Source organism: Monocercomonoides exilis (genome assembly GCF_001643675.1).
Source record: "Monocercomonoides exilis strain PA203 chromosome Unknown scaffold58-502437, whole genome shotgun sequence".
Classification (NCBI taxonomy): Eukaryota; Preaxostyla; order Oxymonadida; family Polymastigidae; genus Monocercomonoides; species Monocercomonoides exilis.
The window spans coordinates 181752-199629 of record NW_027150603.1 but is presented as its reverse complement, the minus strand read 5'-3'; the positions used below and the strand labels follow the sequence as shown (position 1 = coordinate 199629).

The 17878-nt window shown below is 38.8% G+C and overlaps 4 protein-coding genes across 4 annotated transcripts; 3 read left to right on the top strand and 1 right to left on the bottom strand.

The window, feature by feature from the left end:
• Positions 1-590: 590 nt before the first annotated feature.
• On the top strand, positions 591-2378 carry MONOS_10346 (uncharacterized protein; the record flags this gene model as incomplete). The annotated part of the gene is made up of 3 exons (XM_067862789.1): positions 591-750; positions 813-1303; positions 1364-2378. The coding sequence occupies 3 exons, from the start codon at positions 591-593 to the stop codon at positions 2084-2086; spliced, it is 1374 nt and encodes a 457-aa protein (XP_067719866.1). The 3' UTR covers positions 2087-2378.
• A 1765-nt stretch (positions 2379-4143) lies between these two features.
• Positions 4144-4329, top strand: MONOS_10345 (uncharacterized protein; the record flags this gene model as incomplete). The annotated part of the gene is made up of 1 exon (XM_067862788.1): positions 4144-4329. One exon carries the CDS (start codon positions 4144-4146, stop codon positions 4327-4329), a length of 186 nt encoding a protein of 61 aa, XP_067719865.1.
• A 1065-nt stretch (positions 4330-5394) lies between these two features.
• Positions 5395-5769, top strand: MONOS_10344 (uncharacterized protein; the record flags this gene model as incomplete). The annotated part of the gene is made up of 1 exon (XM_067862787.1): positions 5395-5769. One exon carries the CDS (start codon positions 5395-5397, stop codon positions 5767-5769), a length of 375 nt encoding a protein of 124 aa, XP_067719864.1.
• Positions 5770-8706: 2937 nt separating this feature from the next.
• On the bottom strand, positions 8707-17631 carry MONOS_10343 (uncharacterized protein; the record flags this gene model as incomplete). The annotated part of the gene is made up of 1 exon (XM_067862786.1): positions 8707-17631. One exon carries the CDS (start codon positions 17629-17631, stop codon positions 9193-9195), a length of 8439 nt encoding a protein of 2812 aa, XP_067719863.1. The 3' UTR covers positions 8707-9192.
• Between the last annotated feature and the right edge of the window lie 247 nt (positions 17632-17878).

Genomic DNA, 17878 nt, shown 5'->3' with positions numbered 1-17878 from the left:
TATTCCGTATTCTTTTCGGTTGAAGCAGATTCGATTAGTTTGATTTTTTGTTTCAAATAATTGCATTTTTGATCACTTTTGCTTGAGAGAACATCGCAAACAATTCATAAACACCTTCAAATTAAAAAAATTCTGTAATTAAATGCAAACCTCCGAATATCTTGCTCCCCCACAGAAATGACTGAATCATCTCCAGCAAAGGACTTTTGCCTTTCATCAAAAAACAGTCTGTTTCGCCCTTTCCATTTTTTGATAAAAATTTTCATTGGAAACAATGGACTCATCCCTAAAGTACAGAAAAATAATCAGGGGTTGTTTCCTCAGAATTTGCTCACAAACAACATCCGAATTTGGATTTTTTCTTATGCGATTGATCACTTTAAAGAAAAAAAGGATTTGCTTGATCTCCCAGGCAAAGTTCATTGAACAGATTTTGCTCAAGTTATTTTCTTGCAACAGCAAATATTTACCAAGTGAATCCGCTTGATTTATTGTTATTTTCGCAGTACTTTGTTTGATAAATAAAAATGTTTGAATTTGTCGATTATCTCGTTTTAAAATGGCTTCCTTTCATAAATCCAGAATATTTAATGAACAAAATAAGTGCAGTTGGAAATGTTGAAGAAGAAGAAGAAGAAGATTTCAATATTTGCATTGATATTTTTGTTGAAGAAGAAGAAGAAGAGGAAGAAGAAGAAGAAAAAGAAGAAGGGAAAGAATTCAAGACAGAGCTGACAGAAAAGTTCACAAGTTCGTTGTATTTTTTTCCCGATTAAATTTTCAATGCATTGAATATTTTTATGATTTTCAAGAATTATTAAACGAATTGGAAGATTGCAACGAAGATGAGCAAAAACAGAAAATCGAAGAAATGAATGAAATGATTAATGAAATGAATAAAAAAGAGTTGAAATCCGTTGTCAAAGCAACATTGTTTAAGAAAATCAATAAAATGATCAAAGAAAAGAAAATGCGATTGGAAATTGCAATTTTGCTGTTGAGGCACATCGGATATTGGATAGAATTGAAAGGCTTATTGCGTTATCGTTTTAGAAATTCTTTGTTGAACAAAAGACTTGGGAAGATGATTGTTGAAGAAGATCAGAAAAAAGAAGAAAAAAATGAAAAGCTTCTTACTGATGTTTGTGAATGCTATCTATTAATCAGCTTTTCCACATCATGGAAATTGCATCCAATTTGCATACCCTATCTTCTAAAAGCATCATCAAACAAGGAAGAAAAAGAAGAAGCAAAGGAAGAAGTGGAAATAGCCTTGCTTGCATTGAGAAGTGTTAATGTTTCTGTATGAGCACTTCTTTTTCATTTTAATTCCATTTATTCATATGAATATGATTTTTCGTAGTACATTGAAAATGAATTGTATTTAAACGAGATCAAAGAAACCATCGAATATCACCAAGAACATCACAATCTGACACGACTTGCCTATCAATCTGCTTGGAATTGTATGATAAAACTATTTTACGAAGAAAGAAATTTGGAAAAAGTTGTTAATAAGCTGGATTTCGTGAAAGAGGCAATAAATGAACTGGAAGAGCTGAAAAAATGTGTGGATTGGAAGAAAGAGAAAGAAGAGGAAAAAAGGAAAAAAGAAGTGAAAGAAGTGTTTATAATCTGGAGATGGCTCGATATAATTAGGAAAATAATATCCCAATGCAAATTGTGGAATGAAGAATTTGTTGGACTCATAGGCAGCATTGTAGAATTATATCGAGCAGCAAAGGATGGCCATAGAGGAATTCGCAGAAGATGCATTTATACCCTGACAATTGCAGCAAGAAGTGAGCCTGCGAAAGTTGATGATTTGTTGAAAGGTGGAGCAATTGATGCTGTTTTTGAAGAACTTCATCAGCCAACATTAGAAGATGGAAATGCGTGTGAATGCTTGGATACTGTTTTAGCAATTTCCAGAAGATTGGAAGGAAAGACGGTTGATGAAATGGAAGAAGCGAAAAGAAAAGAGATGAACAGAAAGGTGTTTGAAAAGATGGAAGAAGAAGGATGTGAAGATTGCATCACAAGCTTTTATGAAATGCTCACATTTTTGGAGTTTAAATATGAATGACTATTTTCACAAAATTCAACTGATTATTTTGTAAATGTTTGAGAAAATGAGATATTTCACATTTTGTTTCTCTGAATTTCAATTTTTGTTTTTTTGATTATTTCCTTCATCTGCAAATGGCTGTTTGCGGACTTTTTTATTTGAAAATTTTTATTGGATTGTCTGATAATTCATCAGCAACTGGTGCAAATGTCTGAGGGAATGAAAAGTTATTTATTCTGTAACTCAAATTTTTTATTTATTTTTCAAATAATCATTTCACAGTTCAACAAACGTAAAGCTTGTTTTATATTTTTATTTTAATCATTTCTTTGAAATTCTAAAAAGCAAAGAAAATATGAAATGGCACTTTCTTTTTGAAAAGTCAGAAAACTTTAATTTGCATCCCTTTTTAGATCACAAAATTTTAAAATTTCATTTTTGTTGTTCAAATCAATAATCTGCTGTTATTTGTCAAAAAACTATCATTTTCAAGTTGTTCTGTATTTTAAAAAAAGAAATAAAATTTTCTTTGAATATTCGCAATAGAGCGAATCAACAAACGCAAGGAGCAGGTTTGTTCCCCAATAATGAGTATTGTTCACGATTAATTGGTGGTTTAATATCTAACTTCGCCAATACTCAAATTCAAAGAAGATCGTTATTGTCCGCAACAAAAAAAAAGTTATTTCCTGTTTCAGAAAATACAGAGACTGATATGGAAAAATTTTGATCGAATGCTGAAACTAGTTAGAGAGGAAAATATTATTGAAGAACTTACCAGGATCTGAGCATGTCAGACATCATCCACAATATGAGATAGTGCACAGCTGATAGAGTTGAACTGAGAGCTGCGTTGAATGAAGAGATAATATTGAGAACAGAAGCTGCAAAACAGAAAACTGAAATTATGAAAATTGAGAGATATTTATGCAAAATGAAGATTTGTATTTCAATAGATTTTCAAAGAAAATGAAACAAATAAAAATTTTTGTTCATTTATTAGGAAAATGAGCCATTCATAGCAGGGAGATATAGATAAATACAGAATCTTCAAAATAATGAAAGAAGATAATTTAAGAAAGGAACAGCGCAGTTTTGTGAGATATGCATAAATGCATCAACAAAACATACACATTTTGATATCGTAAGTCTAAGGATAATTTTATTGCAGTTAAAAAGAAATCAATTGATATGAAGCTGCGCATATTCGAGAGATAGTTACAAAGAAACAAATCGCATTTGATCTCAAGATCATAAGTGAAGAAAAAGTTAAGAGAGAGAAAATAGAAAAGCGATTAATTGAGATTATTATGAAGAGAAAACTCAGCTAATTAAATAAACTTTAGCAAAGGAAATATTGACAAGCTGTGTTACGAAACAATATGAAAAACAGAAACGATGAAATATAATTGATTAATAATAAGGAAAGAAACAATGTTTTTCGAAGGAGATTATCACAAATATGAAACCGCGAAAAATAACAAGACAGAGAGAAAAAAGATAGCCGAGAAATGAAGCGAGATTATTGTGGAGAGTGAAACCGCTTTCGATCGAAAGTGTTTGAATGAAGAGAAAGCTAAGTTTGTTGCGAGATGAGGATAGAAAAAGAAATCGAGAGAAATAACGAACGGATAATACGACAAGAAGGTGCATAATTATTTGATGAGTGCAGATAAAGAAACCGCGAGATATCGTGAGAAAATCGAAGAAGTGAAAACATTGTAAAAACGAGAGGAGAAGATAGAGTATGAGACAGCCGAAGATCCCGAGATGAGGATTTCGAAATAAGTCGCACATCACAGCGTGAAGAAAATGGAGGAAGGCTCCACTTATTTCTGCGAAATGAGAACAAAGAATAAGATGATGTGCGAGAAGGAAACCAAGAGAGGAATAAAGAAAGCCTCTGGGATTGAAATCGAGGACCGAAGAATGAACTATCAGAATGGGGAGGCGAATAGAGTTATTGAAGATTTTCATAAAGGAGCAGTTGCTTAAACCTTCATAAGAAGAATTCGAAGGACGGAGTGGTGAAGTCCGTGCAGGAGCAGGAGGAAAAGTGGTTCAACCCGACATTCATGGTTCGAAAGAAGAACGGGAAGTGGAGAAAGATCTTGGACTGCAGGGCGCTAAACGAGGATGTGCATGGAAAGCACTTCAAGATGGATTCCCAGGAGACAGTGGTGGAACTCCTGGAGGAGAACGATTGGATGACCACACTGGACATATCGAAGGCATATCAACATGTCAAAGTGGACGAGTAATTCGGTCACTATCTGTGCTTTAACTACCAGAAGCAATGCTATGCTCACATAGGGATGCTCTTTGGAGCGAAACATGCGCTCAGAATATTAATAAAGATGATGAGACGGGCAGCGTCATATATCAGAGAAAAGTGGAGAGTGAAGCTAGTGATATACCTGGACGATATTCTCCTCATGCATCCAGACAGGGATGCATTGAGATTGATCTCACAGGGGATAGCCCAATTCCTGAGAAATCTGGGCTGGATACTGTTGGAAGAGAAGCTGAAGTTGGAACCCGCAAGGAGCGTGGAGTTTCTGGGATGGTTGTGGAACTCAGAGAAGATGGAAGTGACACTCCAAGATAGGAAAAGAGTACTGCTCTTGGAAGATGTGCGAACGTGGATAACACATGCAAAGGAAAGGAGGAGACAAAAGACGAGGGATTTGGCAGCACTCCTCGGGAGGCTGAATATTGTGAGGTTGCAACACCCACCAGCGAGCTTGTGGATGACGCACATGCAACATGTGCTGAGGCTGGTGATAGCCCGCGGAGGCTGGAGTAGATTTTAAATATCCAACCCAATGATGCTGGGAGAGTTAACACATTGGAGAAAGATCCTGCTAGAAAACAGACAGAGGTGTTTGAGGAGAAGAGCAATGTCTGCAGAACTAATAACAGACGCGTCAGAGCTGGGATTGAATGCAGTGCTAACAATAAAGACAGAGAGCAAAGAGGAGAAGATATGGGTGATTCTTTTTGAAAAGTCACAAAAGTTTAATTTTTATATGCTTCAAAAATTTCATATTTTGCTCAAAATTTTGATAACATCAACCAAACTTCACAAACATGGAATCCATTATTGGATAATGTAATTTCATGAATTCAAGTGAAGTTTCATGAATGTTTATAAAAATAAGAGCTAAATATGAAATTTTTGATTTATTTGAAAATTAAACATTTGCGACTTTTCAAAAATAATTACCCATATATGACCATGGAAGTTGGACACGCCAGGAGAGTGCGTTAGCGATCATCGAGAAGGAGTCCAGAGCAGTGTTGAGGACACTAGAGAGAAAGGGAGTATGGCTGCAACAAAAGAAGATAGACCATATTTGTCTGAAAACAGACAACATGTCCACGAGATGGACAATACAGAAGAAGAGGGAAGTTCCATCGCTCATTCCAACTCTGAGAGCATTGGAGAAGAAACTGATCAGCCTGAGCTTGACAATACAGACAGAACATCTCCCGGGGGAACAAAACACGGAAGCAGATGCACTCAGCCGGATGGAGAAAAAACCGGACTATGCGCTGAAGGGGGAGAACGTCGAAAAGATATCACAAACAATCGCACCAAGAACACAAGATGCAATTTCAGAACCGATTTCACCGGAGCCCTGTGGAAGTATTTTGAGACTATCCTCTCTGAAAAGGAAGAGAGAGAAAGAATTGTTTAAAAACAAGATTGTGCTAGTCCGTTATTAAGAAACATTGGACGGACCTTGAAGGAGATGAGAAAGGAAGGAAGGAATTTTCCCCCACAAGAAATCATAAGGATTAGGCTGGAGAGAAGAATATCAAAGAAAGGACATCTTTCCAACATGGAGAGAATACGTTGGAGTGAAGGATAAATCAGCGGCAAGGGATAAGTTGAGAGCGCTGCGAAATTATAACAATATTTGGATTGAGAAAGAATAGATGAAACAGATTGACTCATTGAAAAGATGCCAAGTGAATTATGGCAGAATTTATTGAGAACCAATTGAATACGAATCTTTAAAGTGGAGTGATTTATCAGACGATGGATGTGAAAGAAAAAGATATATTTTTTAAAAACATATGTGGGAGAGAAACCGAGAAAGTGTATATAATGTTAACCAATGAGGGATTTTACAATTATTCCTAAACGCGTGGAAGCCACAAAGAATTCCATAGACCCACAAATACTCCAGAGGAGAGCCCTCATCCTCACTGTGATGTTTGGAGCGTAAAGACTAGCGGATCTGGAGAGAATATGGATGGAATGTCCTTCACTTAGAAAAAATACAGAATTGACACAGGTTCAAACCAAGTCGTCAGGAAGGGAGACTTTAAAGTTCGTTATTAATTAATATTTTTTCCCACGTTTCTATGTTGTTTGAGCACTCCAACGATGTATTAATTAGACAAGGACGAATTTTAGAGATGGACTCGCAGTAGATGATGTAAAAGAGATGCAATCTTCAATTTTTGCAAAGAATAGAAGAAAAGTTTGTGGCTATGCTGAGAGAGAATGAAATACCAGACAAATTTTCCGCTTTCTCGATCAGATATGCAGTGATATCGCACTTAGCAAAACGAGAGAGAGAAGAAAAGAAAGCAATCAACGCAGACGCGAGATGGGCTCCAGGTTCAAGAGTGGCACAGGAATATTTTACGGTTTACATGTTCAAAATACAAAATAAATCCTGGAGGCGACTGGCAGCCCAGGACACCTTAGCGGAGAAGCAGAAAAGTCAGAAATGGATTGAGAAAGGAAGGACATGAGAGTCGAGAAAGCAGAATCATTGATGATAGAATGCATAGAAAAGTTATCAGAAGCTGGGGGAGAAGAAGAGATGAGTAAAGGAAAGAAGTTAAAGAGACTTGGCAAACAGAGTTGAGAAGACAGAATGCAAAGAGAAAGAACTCTATCACAACACAACTCATCCCAACCACCCTAACGTCGGAGAACACCCCTCATTATTCCCAGCAGCGTTATCGAGCTGACTGGAAGCAAACACACTGCCTCATCATGAAAGAAGGGCACAGGCAGGAGGAAGCATGGTGTGAGATATCAAGGTTGGATGATAAAAACTTAAGAGAAACGAATTCCAGGTCGTGCACGCTTCGGAAACACACCAAGAAAGGGAGGGAGTAGAGACAGGAACCGCACTTTCATCCGCAGGCTCTCTAATCATCCACCGCACGATAAAGTGCTAGGCAGGAGGGTTTAAGATCAGGGGAGAAAACACAGCGAGGGGTTTCAGGACTCATTCTCGAGGAACGAACCTGCTCCTTGCATTTGTATATTCGCTTTATTGACAATTGAAAGAACGCATTGAGACAGGATTTGCTCTGAAATAATATTAACGCGGATGGAGAGACTCAGAGCGGCTGGGTGCGTAAGAGAGAGAAACATATTAGGAAGAATATGACGAGGAAAAGGGCGAGATAGCAGAGGAGATGGGAAAAGAATAACCGCCCAGAAAGATCTAGCGCATCAAAACCTGTATTGAGAAACAGTGAAGGAATAAAAAGTTTTAAGAAGGATCCTTCTCCTTTAATTGGAGTCGAACAAATGCAAAGAGAAGAGTCAGACTAGCCCACACAGTTTGTGGCGAGCGGATTAGCTCAGCTGATGGAGCAGAAGAGCGGGAGGCAGAGTACATCACATGCATTTGACTTTTCCAATCCTCGCGAAAGCGAGAGTGGTTTTTCTTTCTGATCCGTTTTGAGCTTTCGCCTCACTGAATCCCTGCACGGAGTGCAGTAGAGAGCTCCGAGGGGCAATGTCCCCTGCCCTCTGGTCTTCGTGAATAATGCAAAAAGGCGAAGTCGGTGGTGAAGTGAAGCGGACAATTCATTATTCACTTTTTATTATTTAACATGTTATTGTCTTTATTTTCATCTAACCCTTTTTTCCACCTCATATTTGGGAGGTCGAAGTTCTCACTCAAACCGCCCATATATCGTGATCAATACTCAATACTCATTATTTCGGAGCAAACCTATCTCACTGCGTTCTATCAAGATTGAAAAAATACATCTTTCCAAGAAAAATATAGTAATAACGCTTCTGGCTAATTTAAATATCATTTTGAAATCTTTATCCTTTCAATTCAATTTTCCTTTGTTCTTCAAAAATCTTGTCTCTTCTTGAACAAACTTTTTCCTCAACTTTTCAATCGCCATGTTCTCTCTGTCATTCACTCACTCTCTTTTTTCAACAAGTGGAATATTTGTGAATGGAACGGCAAACTTTTTTCTCACATCGCACAACGTTGCAATTTTATGGATGTCACATTTATGAAAAAATAAATCATTAAAAGGGCAAATCTTTTTCATGAGAACACATTGTTTCTATATTTCATATTCGTTAACTGTTGATTCAAAGTTTGACTATGTTATTCAAATAATAACAGCAATAATCTCGTTTTCCAGTTTTCACATAAGATTCATTTTTTATAATCAATTAACATTAGTTCATTGATGCGACAAATATGTCATAGATTCACAACGCTTCTTTCAATGTTATTATTGAAAAAAAAAAACGAAACAACCAAAGCAACTTGAACAAACAAAAATGATTCTTTTTGTAATTCGATAATAATAATATTATTTTTTTTCAAAAAAGATAAATTATCTTTCACGCATTTAAATAAACTTACCAATTGATGTTGATACCATTCTGAAAAGGGATGAGTAATGAAAATTGATTTTTCATTCGCGAAGAAAATATCTTTTGAATTATCCATATCTATTTCTTTGACATTCTATCCTTGACAATAAAAAGAAATAAAGAAAAATTAAACGAAAATAATATATCAAAACTTCAACATCATTAAAAAGCAAAAAATAAAACTTTTATTCTCCAAAAAATTTTATATTGTATAATTTCTTTTGTATAATTGAGGAAACATTGTGAAAAATAGGAACAATATCGATGTTAGCCTATTTGTTTGTATCATTTCAAGTACAACTGAAAAAACGAAAACGTTTTCAAACTAATATCCGTTGATCACTGGATTTTTTTTGTCTTCTGCTTACAATGATTTTTGGTAATGTTGTTGTTGAGATAGATTTTTCTTTCCTTCTTGAAGTTACAAGTTTTGCTGCTCAAGGTTTTGCGGCATTCCTTTTTAGCTCGGCTCCATCGGAAATTCTGAATCAAATGAATCACCTGAATCGCCTGCATTTTTCTTGCAGGATTCGGAGAAATCGTCAATGCGACGGAGTTTCGCGTTTAGAATTTCTCCGGCCTGCAACGGCTGCAGCTGAACAGGGCCTGGATAGCAGAAAACAGAAGGCGCAAAAGAACTGAAGCGCGGAGTCTCGTTATTGTCAACTCCACTTTGAGCTGCTGCTGTCGCAGGCGGAGTTGCAAATGAGCACAGGCCCAGTGAAAGAGAAGAAGAAGGATACGACGATAAGAATTTTGTGTGTGTAGCGAATGGCAGCGAGGAAGACGCAGACGAGAGTATGGCAGATGCATTTTGGAGCTGGAGCTGATCCAACATTGTGGATTTATCCATTACTCCAGTCATCTTCTGAGAATTCTCATTGTTTTGAGCAGAAGAAAGCTCAGTTCTAACATCTCTGCTTTCTTCTCCTTCTCCTTCTTTTGCTGCTGCTGCTGATGTGTCTACTCCAATTTCAACTTCCTGTTCTGATTGCAACATTTCAGTTCTGATGTCACCTGCTGCTTGTATCATGCTTTTTGTTAAATCTTTCTCATTTTCTTCTTCTGATATTCCCTCTTCGCCTTCCTCCTCCTCTTCTTCATTCACTTGATTTCTCACAAATTTCGCAATGCTCTTCTTCTTCTTCTTCCTTCTTCTCCTTTTCTTCTTCTTCTTTGTAACATTTGTGCTTGAAGGAGTATCCATTTTTTTGATTGCAACATCATCCGCATTCGGCTCCTGCATCTTTGGCGCTGTGGTGTCAGGAAGGCCAAACCGAATAACCTGCTTTGTCAAATCTTCTTTGCCAAATGTGACTGGAGGAAAAGAGAAAGTTGAAGAAGAAGAAGATGATGATGAAGAGAAAGAAGAAGAGAAAGAATAAGGGAATGTTGCAGATGTTGATGGTGAAATGGATGAAAGAGATGCTTGTGGAGATGGGAAGGACGGAAATGAAGGGAAATTCGGATGAGTGGAAACAGAAGCAAGAGAAGGAATAGACAAGATAGAAGGAGCAGCTGGAGTCGAAGTGACAGAAGAAAGCGAAGGAGCATTCTGATGGGAAGGCACAGGCAAATAAGGCAGAGGGCGAAAAGGAGAATACTGAGGCTTTGGCTCAGGCTGGCTTATTGGAGGTGGTGAAGGGGATTTTTCTTCAGGCAAAGAAGGAGCATCGACCTTTTGCTTGGCTTTAGTCAGTTCTCCCTTTGTAAGCTTCGGCCTTCCTTTCTTCCGCCTGTGCACAACAACAGCAGAAGCAGAAGCAGTTGAACCAAATTCCAGTGCCTCGGCTGTGTTTTCCTTCAGATCTACCCTTTTGAGCTCAGCCGAAATGGCGCTCTGCACCTTCCTCCTCTCCTTCGCATAGCGCAAAATCGCCTTCGTCTCCTCCGCCAGCACCCGGCGCCTGAACCCTTCTCTGAAGTCCGTCTCCATTTTGTACTTGAACAGGTTCTTCGCCATCATCTCCTGCGACGCCACAACAACACCATTCGTCTTGCTCAGCAGAAGCATCTTCACTTCGGCAGGCCTCAGCCCACGAACAACCAACCGGATGCGACAACGCTGAGGGGAAGAGTTTGAATCGAATGCAGACTCAAAAGAATAGGATTTGGGAGTCTTGTTTGATGGAGTGCTTGACTTGGATAAGAAATGCTTGAATGATTCGATGAGATTTGTCTTGTGCTGCTGTTGAGGAGAATAAGGCGATAGCTCATTTTGGTTGTTCTTTGTGGGGTTTGCATTTGCACTGTTAAGAAATGAACCGAATGAAGATGAAGATCTACTTCTCAGTTGCAGCTCTCTTCGAAATGCATTTGTTGCAATCAAATTTTCCTTATTTACAGGCCCATTCTCATCACTTGAACTATCTTCTCCTCCGTCTCCTCCTCCTTCTATTTCGTAGTAGTCCCACTCAGATTCCTGCGAATTCAGCTCATTCAGCTCTCTTTGCCGCCTGCTTTTCTTCCTTTTCTGTTTGTCTTTTCCTTTCGTTCTCCTTCCAAAGCGACTGGTCAGCCCCAGCTTGCTCAGCATGTCTGTTTCTGACTCACTCGATTCTTCCTCGTCTTCCACTTGGCTGTTCAGAATATCCAAAATCTGCTGCTTCAGCTGGTTCTTCTTCAGCGGCGGACCAACGTATTTCTTCTGGCTGTCATATTTCTGCACGCCAAATTGCTCTTCTTCATCTTCTTCGACATCGTCGTGCGCAATCGTATGCATTCCATCTTTCTCTGCTTCTTTTTCTCCTTTTTCAAAACGCTCTGATCTGAATTTTTTGCTCTTGAACTTCTGTTTACGAGGTGGATCTTCAAATTCTTCGTTATCATCCTTTGGAAGTCGCTGAGCATCTTCTTCTTCTTCCTCTTCCTCTAAATTCTCTTCTGTGTCCTCTTCCACCTCTTCATCTTCTCTTTCGCCACTTTTCACTTCCATTTCTGTTGCATTCTTAGACAACCGACTCTTTGGCGATGATGCAAGTTCATTTTGAGTATCAATTCCTTTGCCATTCTTCTGCTCCACCTGCATCAGCTGCATCTCATTCTCAAGTAATTCCTTGACTTCTAAATTGTACCTCGCAGCTGGCTTTTGGATATTCTGCTCAGTTGATGATGATGCTTTTCTGAGAAGCGAATCTGTGTTTGTCTTTTGCTGGCTTGTCCCAGTTTGTGACAATCGAGGCGAAAGAGAGGAAGGAGACAGTGAATCAAACAAGGAAACCGAAGACGATGGCTGCAAGGGAGAGCAAGAGGAGCAAGAAGAGCAGAAAGATGGCTTTTCTCTCTCTTCTATCTCACTTACCTTTCGCCCCGAAATAGCAGGGACATTATCAAAGATTGCCTTGTTGTACAACTCGCTCATTCTGTCTGGCATTGAGACACCAATGGTGCTCGAATGGATCTGAAAAGATGTAGAAATTCTGCTTATGGACTCATAAAACGACGATGTGGCAGCCAAAAGCGAAGGAGATGATGAAGGAGAATGCAAAGGAGTGGGCGTAACTGTCATTGCTGGTGTTAATGATGGTGTCTGTGATCCCAGTGGAGAGTGAGAAGCAGATGCATCCAGCGATCCTGCAGACGAAAAAGAAAAAGAAGAAGGCACCAGAGGCACAGAAGGAGACAACTGGGCGTTTGTGCTTGCATTCGTATTCACATTCACATTCATATTCGGATTTCCGCTAATATTTGGAAACACATCCGAAGTGCAGTATTTGCAGCTGCAGCACTCTCCGCCTTTGAACAAGTCGTGGAAGTATTCTTTCGCCAGCTGCGTGCTCACACCCGGGTGGATGTGCCGTGTTCCCACGACCAAACTGCTCAGTGGCTGCATCTGCTCTGAGTGGATGTCAAACAGAACAGGCATCCCAACTCCAACGGGCAAAGGCGCAGGACGATAGAGCGACGGGTTGCAGTGTTCTGGAGTGAAAGAAGAATCCACACGGTAGAAAGTGGGGGGACGGTGGGCGATGACGTGCCCTTGGTTCTGTTGTGCTAAATAACGGATTTGCTGGAGGGTGTTTGGAAGGGAGGAATCTATGTCAACATCTGAGTCAGGAACAAGATTGTGTGCAAAGGAAGAGTATTTCGGATCTTCAAGCACACTTTTAATTGTTGGGGTTGCATTTCCACTGAATGTGTTAAATGGAGAATGCAATTGAGTACCATTCTTCTCAAAGGAAAGCCTTGAAGATGAATTTTGTTCGATTTCAGTGTTATCATTAACTGCATTAAAGCTTTGTTCATTTTCGTTGTTTGTTATCTTCGTTCCAGCAAAAGGCGACTTCTCCAGCTCCAATTCTCGTTTTGATATTTCAATAATTCCCTTCACTTTTTCCTTCGCCATCGTCTTCATCCATTCTCTTCTGCTTTGCTTCACCTCTTCTTCTCTCTCTTCTTCTGTCGGCCACCTCGCAAACTTCATCTGGTTCCATTCTCTGAAGGGTCCCTTTGGATGATAGTCTTCCTGAATCAAGTCGAGCGGCCGTGCAGCAGGCGAGTTGACCTGCCGGAACACACACATCTGAGAAGCGCTGTGGTATCTGTATGTAACAGGCTGGGGGAAGAGGAAAGAAGGGGAAGGCACATTCACAAGGACAGACAGAGGAAGAAGGGAGAAAAGAGATGGGAATGAGGAGATTTCCTGGAGAAGCGGGTGGGAGGTGACTTTTGTGTTGTCTGGAGAGAGAAGAAGCTCAATGTGACTGTTGAAGAAAGAAGGCAATTTCTGGTTCCTTTTAATGAGAAATGAATCTTTTTGGATGGAAAAAGAATTTAAATTTTCTTTTTTTATACTTGAAACGGTGTTTTCATGAACTTTTGGTTTTATTTCAGTCAAAGATGAATGAAGCTCTTCATTGAAATTACTTTGCATATTTGTTGGAATGGCTAACTTTTGCTCAGACAGAGGAAATGGCAAGTTCGCTTTGTAAATGTCAGTTGATTGAGAGGAAGATGGTTGAGAGGGAACTGAAGAAAGAAAATTGCTAACAGAAGAAGGAGAAGTTGTGGTTGTTGTAGCTAAACCGTCAATTTCTTTTTCTTTTTCTTTCTCATCATTCAAACATGCTTGTTGTTTCGCAAAATATTCTTTCAGTTCTGCTTCTGAAATATCTTTCAGCTTTATCAAAGAAATATCAGATTCTTCCTCTTCATTTTCTTCATCTTCATCAGAAGTCGATTTCTTTAACTGTTCATCTTTTTGCAAGGTTCTATTATTTTCATTCATTTTATCGAAGTGTGAGAGATATGGAATGAAAGATGGATGTGTTGGAAGCAACTTTGGATATGTCACAGTAAATTCATCCTTTTTCGTTTTTTTGCTTTTATTCTTCTTGTTCTTATTATCTTCATCTTCTTTCTTTTCAGTTAATTTGCTTGCATTCATCAATAAACCTGTTCCTTCTTCACATCTTTCCTTCTCTTCCCATTTCCCTCTCTTATTCTTCCGATCCAAACACTCTTTCTTCCTCTTCGCCCACTCAAACGCATCTGAAATATCCTTCTTTGTTATCGAACTATCTAAACTCACCAAACACTCAAAATCTTCCTTTGACACTGTAATCTCATTCCCTTCTTTGATAAGCTTCAATTTGACTGTTTTTGTAACCCCATCTCTTCCACACACACTCACGCTAACAGAACGAAGTTTTTTAAACTGCTTTTCATCTGCCAAATGAAACTTCTGTTGATTGATTTCATTGCTTTTAGTGCTTGATTCGTTATTGAAACTTGCTAAATAGCCACCAAATGGAACTGCTATACTATCATTTGTTGTTTCTTCTTCGTTTTCTTCCTCTTCCTCTTCATCTTTGTTTCCTTCATTCCCTGGATCAACAAGTCTTCTCAGCCACAAATACTTTGGTGGTTCTCCTATTTCTTTCTCCATCTCTTCTTCTTCTTCTTCCTCTCCTCCTCCTTCTCCTTCTTCAGAGCATCCTTTTCTCTGAAAGATGGTTGGATAATGCTTTGCTGTGTAGTGTGAAACAGGAAGTTGCGAAGGAATAGCAGTGTGCATTAGCATATACAGCAAATTGAACATCTTTTTTCTCTCGTTGATTTTGTTGGCTTGAATGCTCGCGGCAGAGGCTTGCTGATCAGCCAGTGCTGATAAAGAGGAGCTGCCAAAGGAAGAACTTGATTGCCTCAAAGAAGAAGAGGAAGAAGAAAGCGAACTTGACGAATTTCCAGCCAATGACGATGAAGATGAAGAAGTTTGATTGTTTTCTCCTGTTTGTTCAATGCACAGCGGGTTGATCTGCAGAGGATACGGAATGACATCACGAAGCAGCTCAGGTATTTCCACTTGAAGATCTTCTGCTGACTCGCTTATTTGAGTCACTTTTTTCGTCTCATTTTCAGCTGTTCCTCCCTTTTCGCTGCCTTTCTTCAGACTTTGCGCTAAAATTCTTGTCGATTTGGCTCGGCGCATTCCATTCAGAAGCTGCAGCTTCTTCGAATACTGTTTGCGTTTGCCTTGTTTTGTTGCTGTATTGTCATTCATTTCTTTGCTATCTTCTGAATTCTGTTTATCCTTTGAATCTTCTCCTGGCTGCGAAGATGAACCAAATGAAGGAAATGAAGGCACAGACGCAGAAGAAATAGACGAATCAGTAGAAAAAGCAGAAATTTCTGAAATTTTCCCGTTTTTCAGTGCTTCCAATGCCCGCTCCTTCTGCTTCTCCTTCTTTATCTTCTTCTCCTCGTCTTTCTTCCTCTCCCACACTTTCATGTCTTCTTCGTCGTCTTCTCCTCTTTTCTCGCTCTGAATCGCCAGTTTTGAATCAGGAATGATCAGATGAGGCATAAAACGCGAGCCGCAGGGGTCAACTTTGGCGAATGGAGAGAACACGAAACGAGAGGAAAAACTGTCACTGGCTGGGCCGATACGATATGTGCGGTTGGTGATTGAAGAGGAGGAAGAAGAGGAAGAGGAGGAGGAAGAAGAAGAGAAAGAAGAAGAGGAGGATGATGAGAAAGGAAGAGAGGACAATGTGAAGTGGGGTGCAGGAAGTGATATGGATGTGTTGTCATTAATGTTGTGAAGTGAATTAGGAGAGGAAGAAGAGGAAGAAGAGGAAGAAGTTGTTGTGGAGGTTAATGGTGACAATGGTGAAGAAGTTGAAGAAGAAGAAGAGGAGGAGGAGGAAGAAGAAGAAGGAGAAGTAGAAGAAGAAGAAAGAAGAAGAGATGATGTGGGTGAAAGATTGGCAGAAGGGCTTTGAAGTGTAGCTGTTAAGGGAGTGTTGATGGAAGGTTGAGGGAAACGTGCAGTTTGAGAAGAAAATAAAGAGGAAGAAGAAGAAGAAGAGAAAATTGTTGATTGCTGTTGAAGTGACTGCAATGATGATGATGATGATGATGTGTATGAAATGGTTGTTGATTCATTCGAATTTGAAGTGTTAATTCTGTTCAATGATAAATTCTCGTTGTCATACGCAAGTGCAGAAGAAGAAGAAGAAGAAGCATAAGTTTTATTGGAATTTGGTTCTTCTTTCTGTGAAGAAGTCAAAACAAGCTTAATCTTCTCTTCTTGTGATGATGCATTATCAATGTTATTGTTATTATCGTTGTTTGATCGACTTTCAAAGGAAATGTGAAGAACAGAAGAAATTGGCTTATTTGTCTTTTGAGGCAACTCATTGAGTTTCAGTTGATTTGGATTTGAGGGCAAAAGAAAAGCAAGTGAAGAACGAGAATTATTCGCTTGTGAAATAGAAGGAGAAAGAGGTGAAATGGATTTGTTAGTTGAAGAAGAAGAAGAAGAAACAGAAGAAGATGTTGGCGATAATAAAGACGTAGTTTTGCTGTTAATATAACTTACTGATTCAATGTTACTATCTAATTGAACATCTTTCATTGAATCACAACAATTACTAATATTTTCTTTATTTTTGATTTCATTAAATTCAGCTCTATCATTATCATCGTCTTTAACTTCCTCATCCATTTTCTCTGTTTCAACCAAATTTTTCCTTTCTTCCTTCTCAATCCCTGTTAAATTCTCAGCCATCTGCTGAGAACGTGCAAGAGGAAGCAAAGTTGCTATTGTCACTTCTTCAAGTGGCATTGACTCTCTCGTCTTGGATTTCACAAGCGCTCCTTCAAAAAGGCGATTTTCTGATGTTTTGTCATTTTTTTCGTAGTTTTCATTATTTTCGTTGTTTTCATTGATATTTTGTTCTTCTTCTTCTCCTTCTCCTTCTCCTCCGTCTTCTTTATTTTCTTGCTTTTCTTCATCTTTAATTGCAGATTCTTTTTCTTTTTCTTTTTCTTTTTCTTTCACTTTATTCTTCGCTCCACTTTTATGCTGTGCAAACTTAAAAAACCCTCTTCTCTTCTTTCTCCTTTGTTTATTTGTACCTTCACTCAAATTTTGAGTGGCGGTTTCTTTCTCTCCATCGCCACTCTCATTCTTGTGGCTGTTCTTCATCTTCAGCAGCTTCAGAGCAGGCGGAACAAGAATCAATGGCAAAAAATCATCATCGTCATTTTTGGACGGAAGAGGAGGTTTTTGTGTTGATAGTTCAGAAGATGGATTGGATTGGGCTCCTGATAATAAGTTGGGGTGAAGATGATGAAGTATTGAGGAGAGTGAAGAAGAAGAAGTAGAAGAAGAGGAGGAAGAGGAAGAAGAAGACGATGAAGAAGATATAGTGGCAGAAGGAGAGGGAGATGGAGAAGGAGAAGGAGACGAGGAAGGAGAATTTTGAACTGCTTCCTGTTCAAGTTTAATTTCATCTTCCACTTTTTCCAATTCAGATGATGACAACTTTAGCTGCTTTTCAGCTGTTCCCACATATTCCATCTTCTTCTTCTTTTTCTTTTTTTTCTTCTTCCCTATTCCATTTACCCCTTGCTTCGAAGACATTTTCACCTGCCCTTTTTGAAAAAAATGCATTTTCGCGTCTTTGTCTATTGCATGGATCAAGCTTTCCTCCCATTCAGCCAATTTCTGATGAGTTTGCTGGATCAGAGAATCAGAATAAGGCGAGCTGGCTGTGATACCTGTAAGCGGCTGCCGGATGAAAGTGTCGTGCGACCGATAATCTTCTGGTCGGAGAATGAATTGGGGCTTTGAATGAATTGGCTGAGAGAGAAAAAAAGAAAACACACACACATACACACACACAAAAAAAAATGAAATG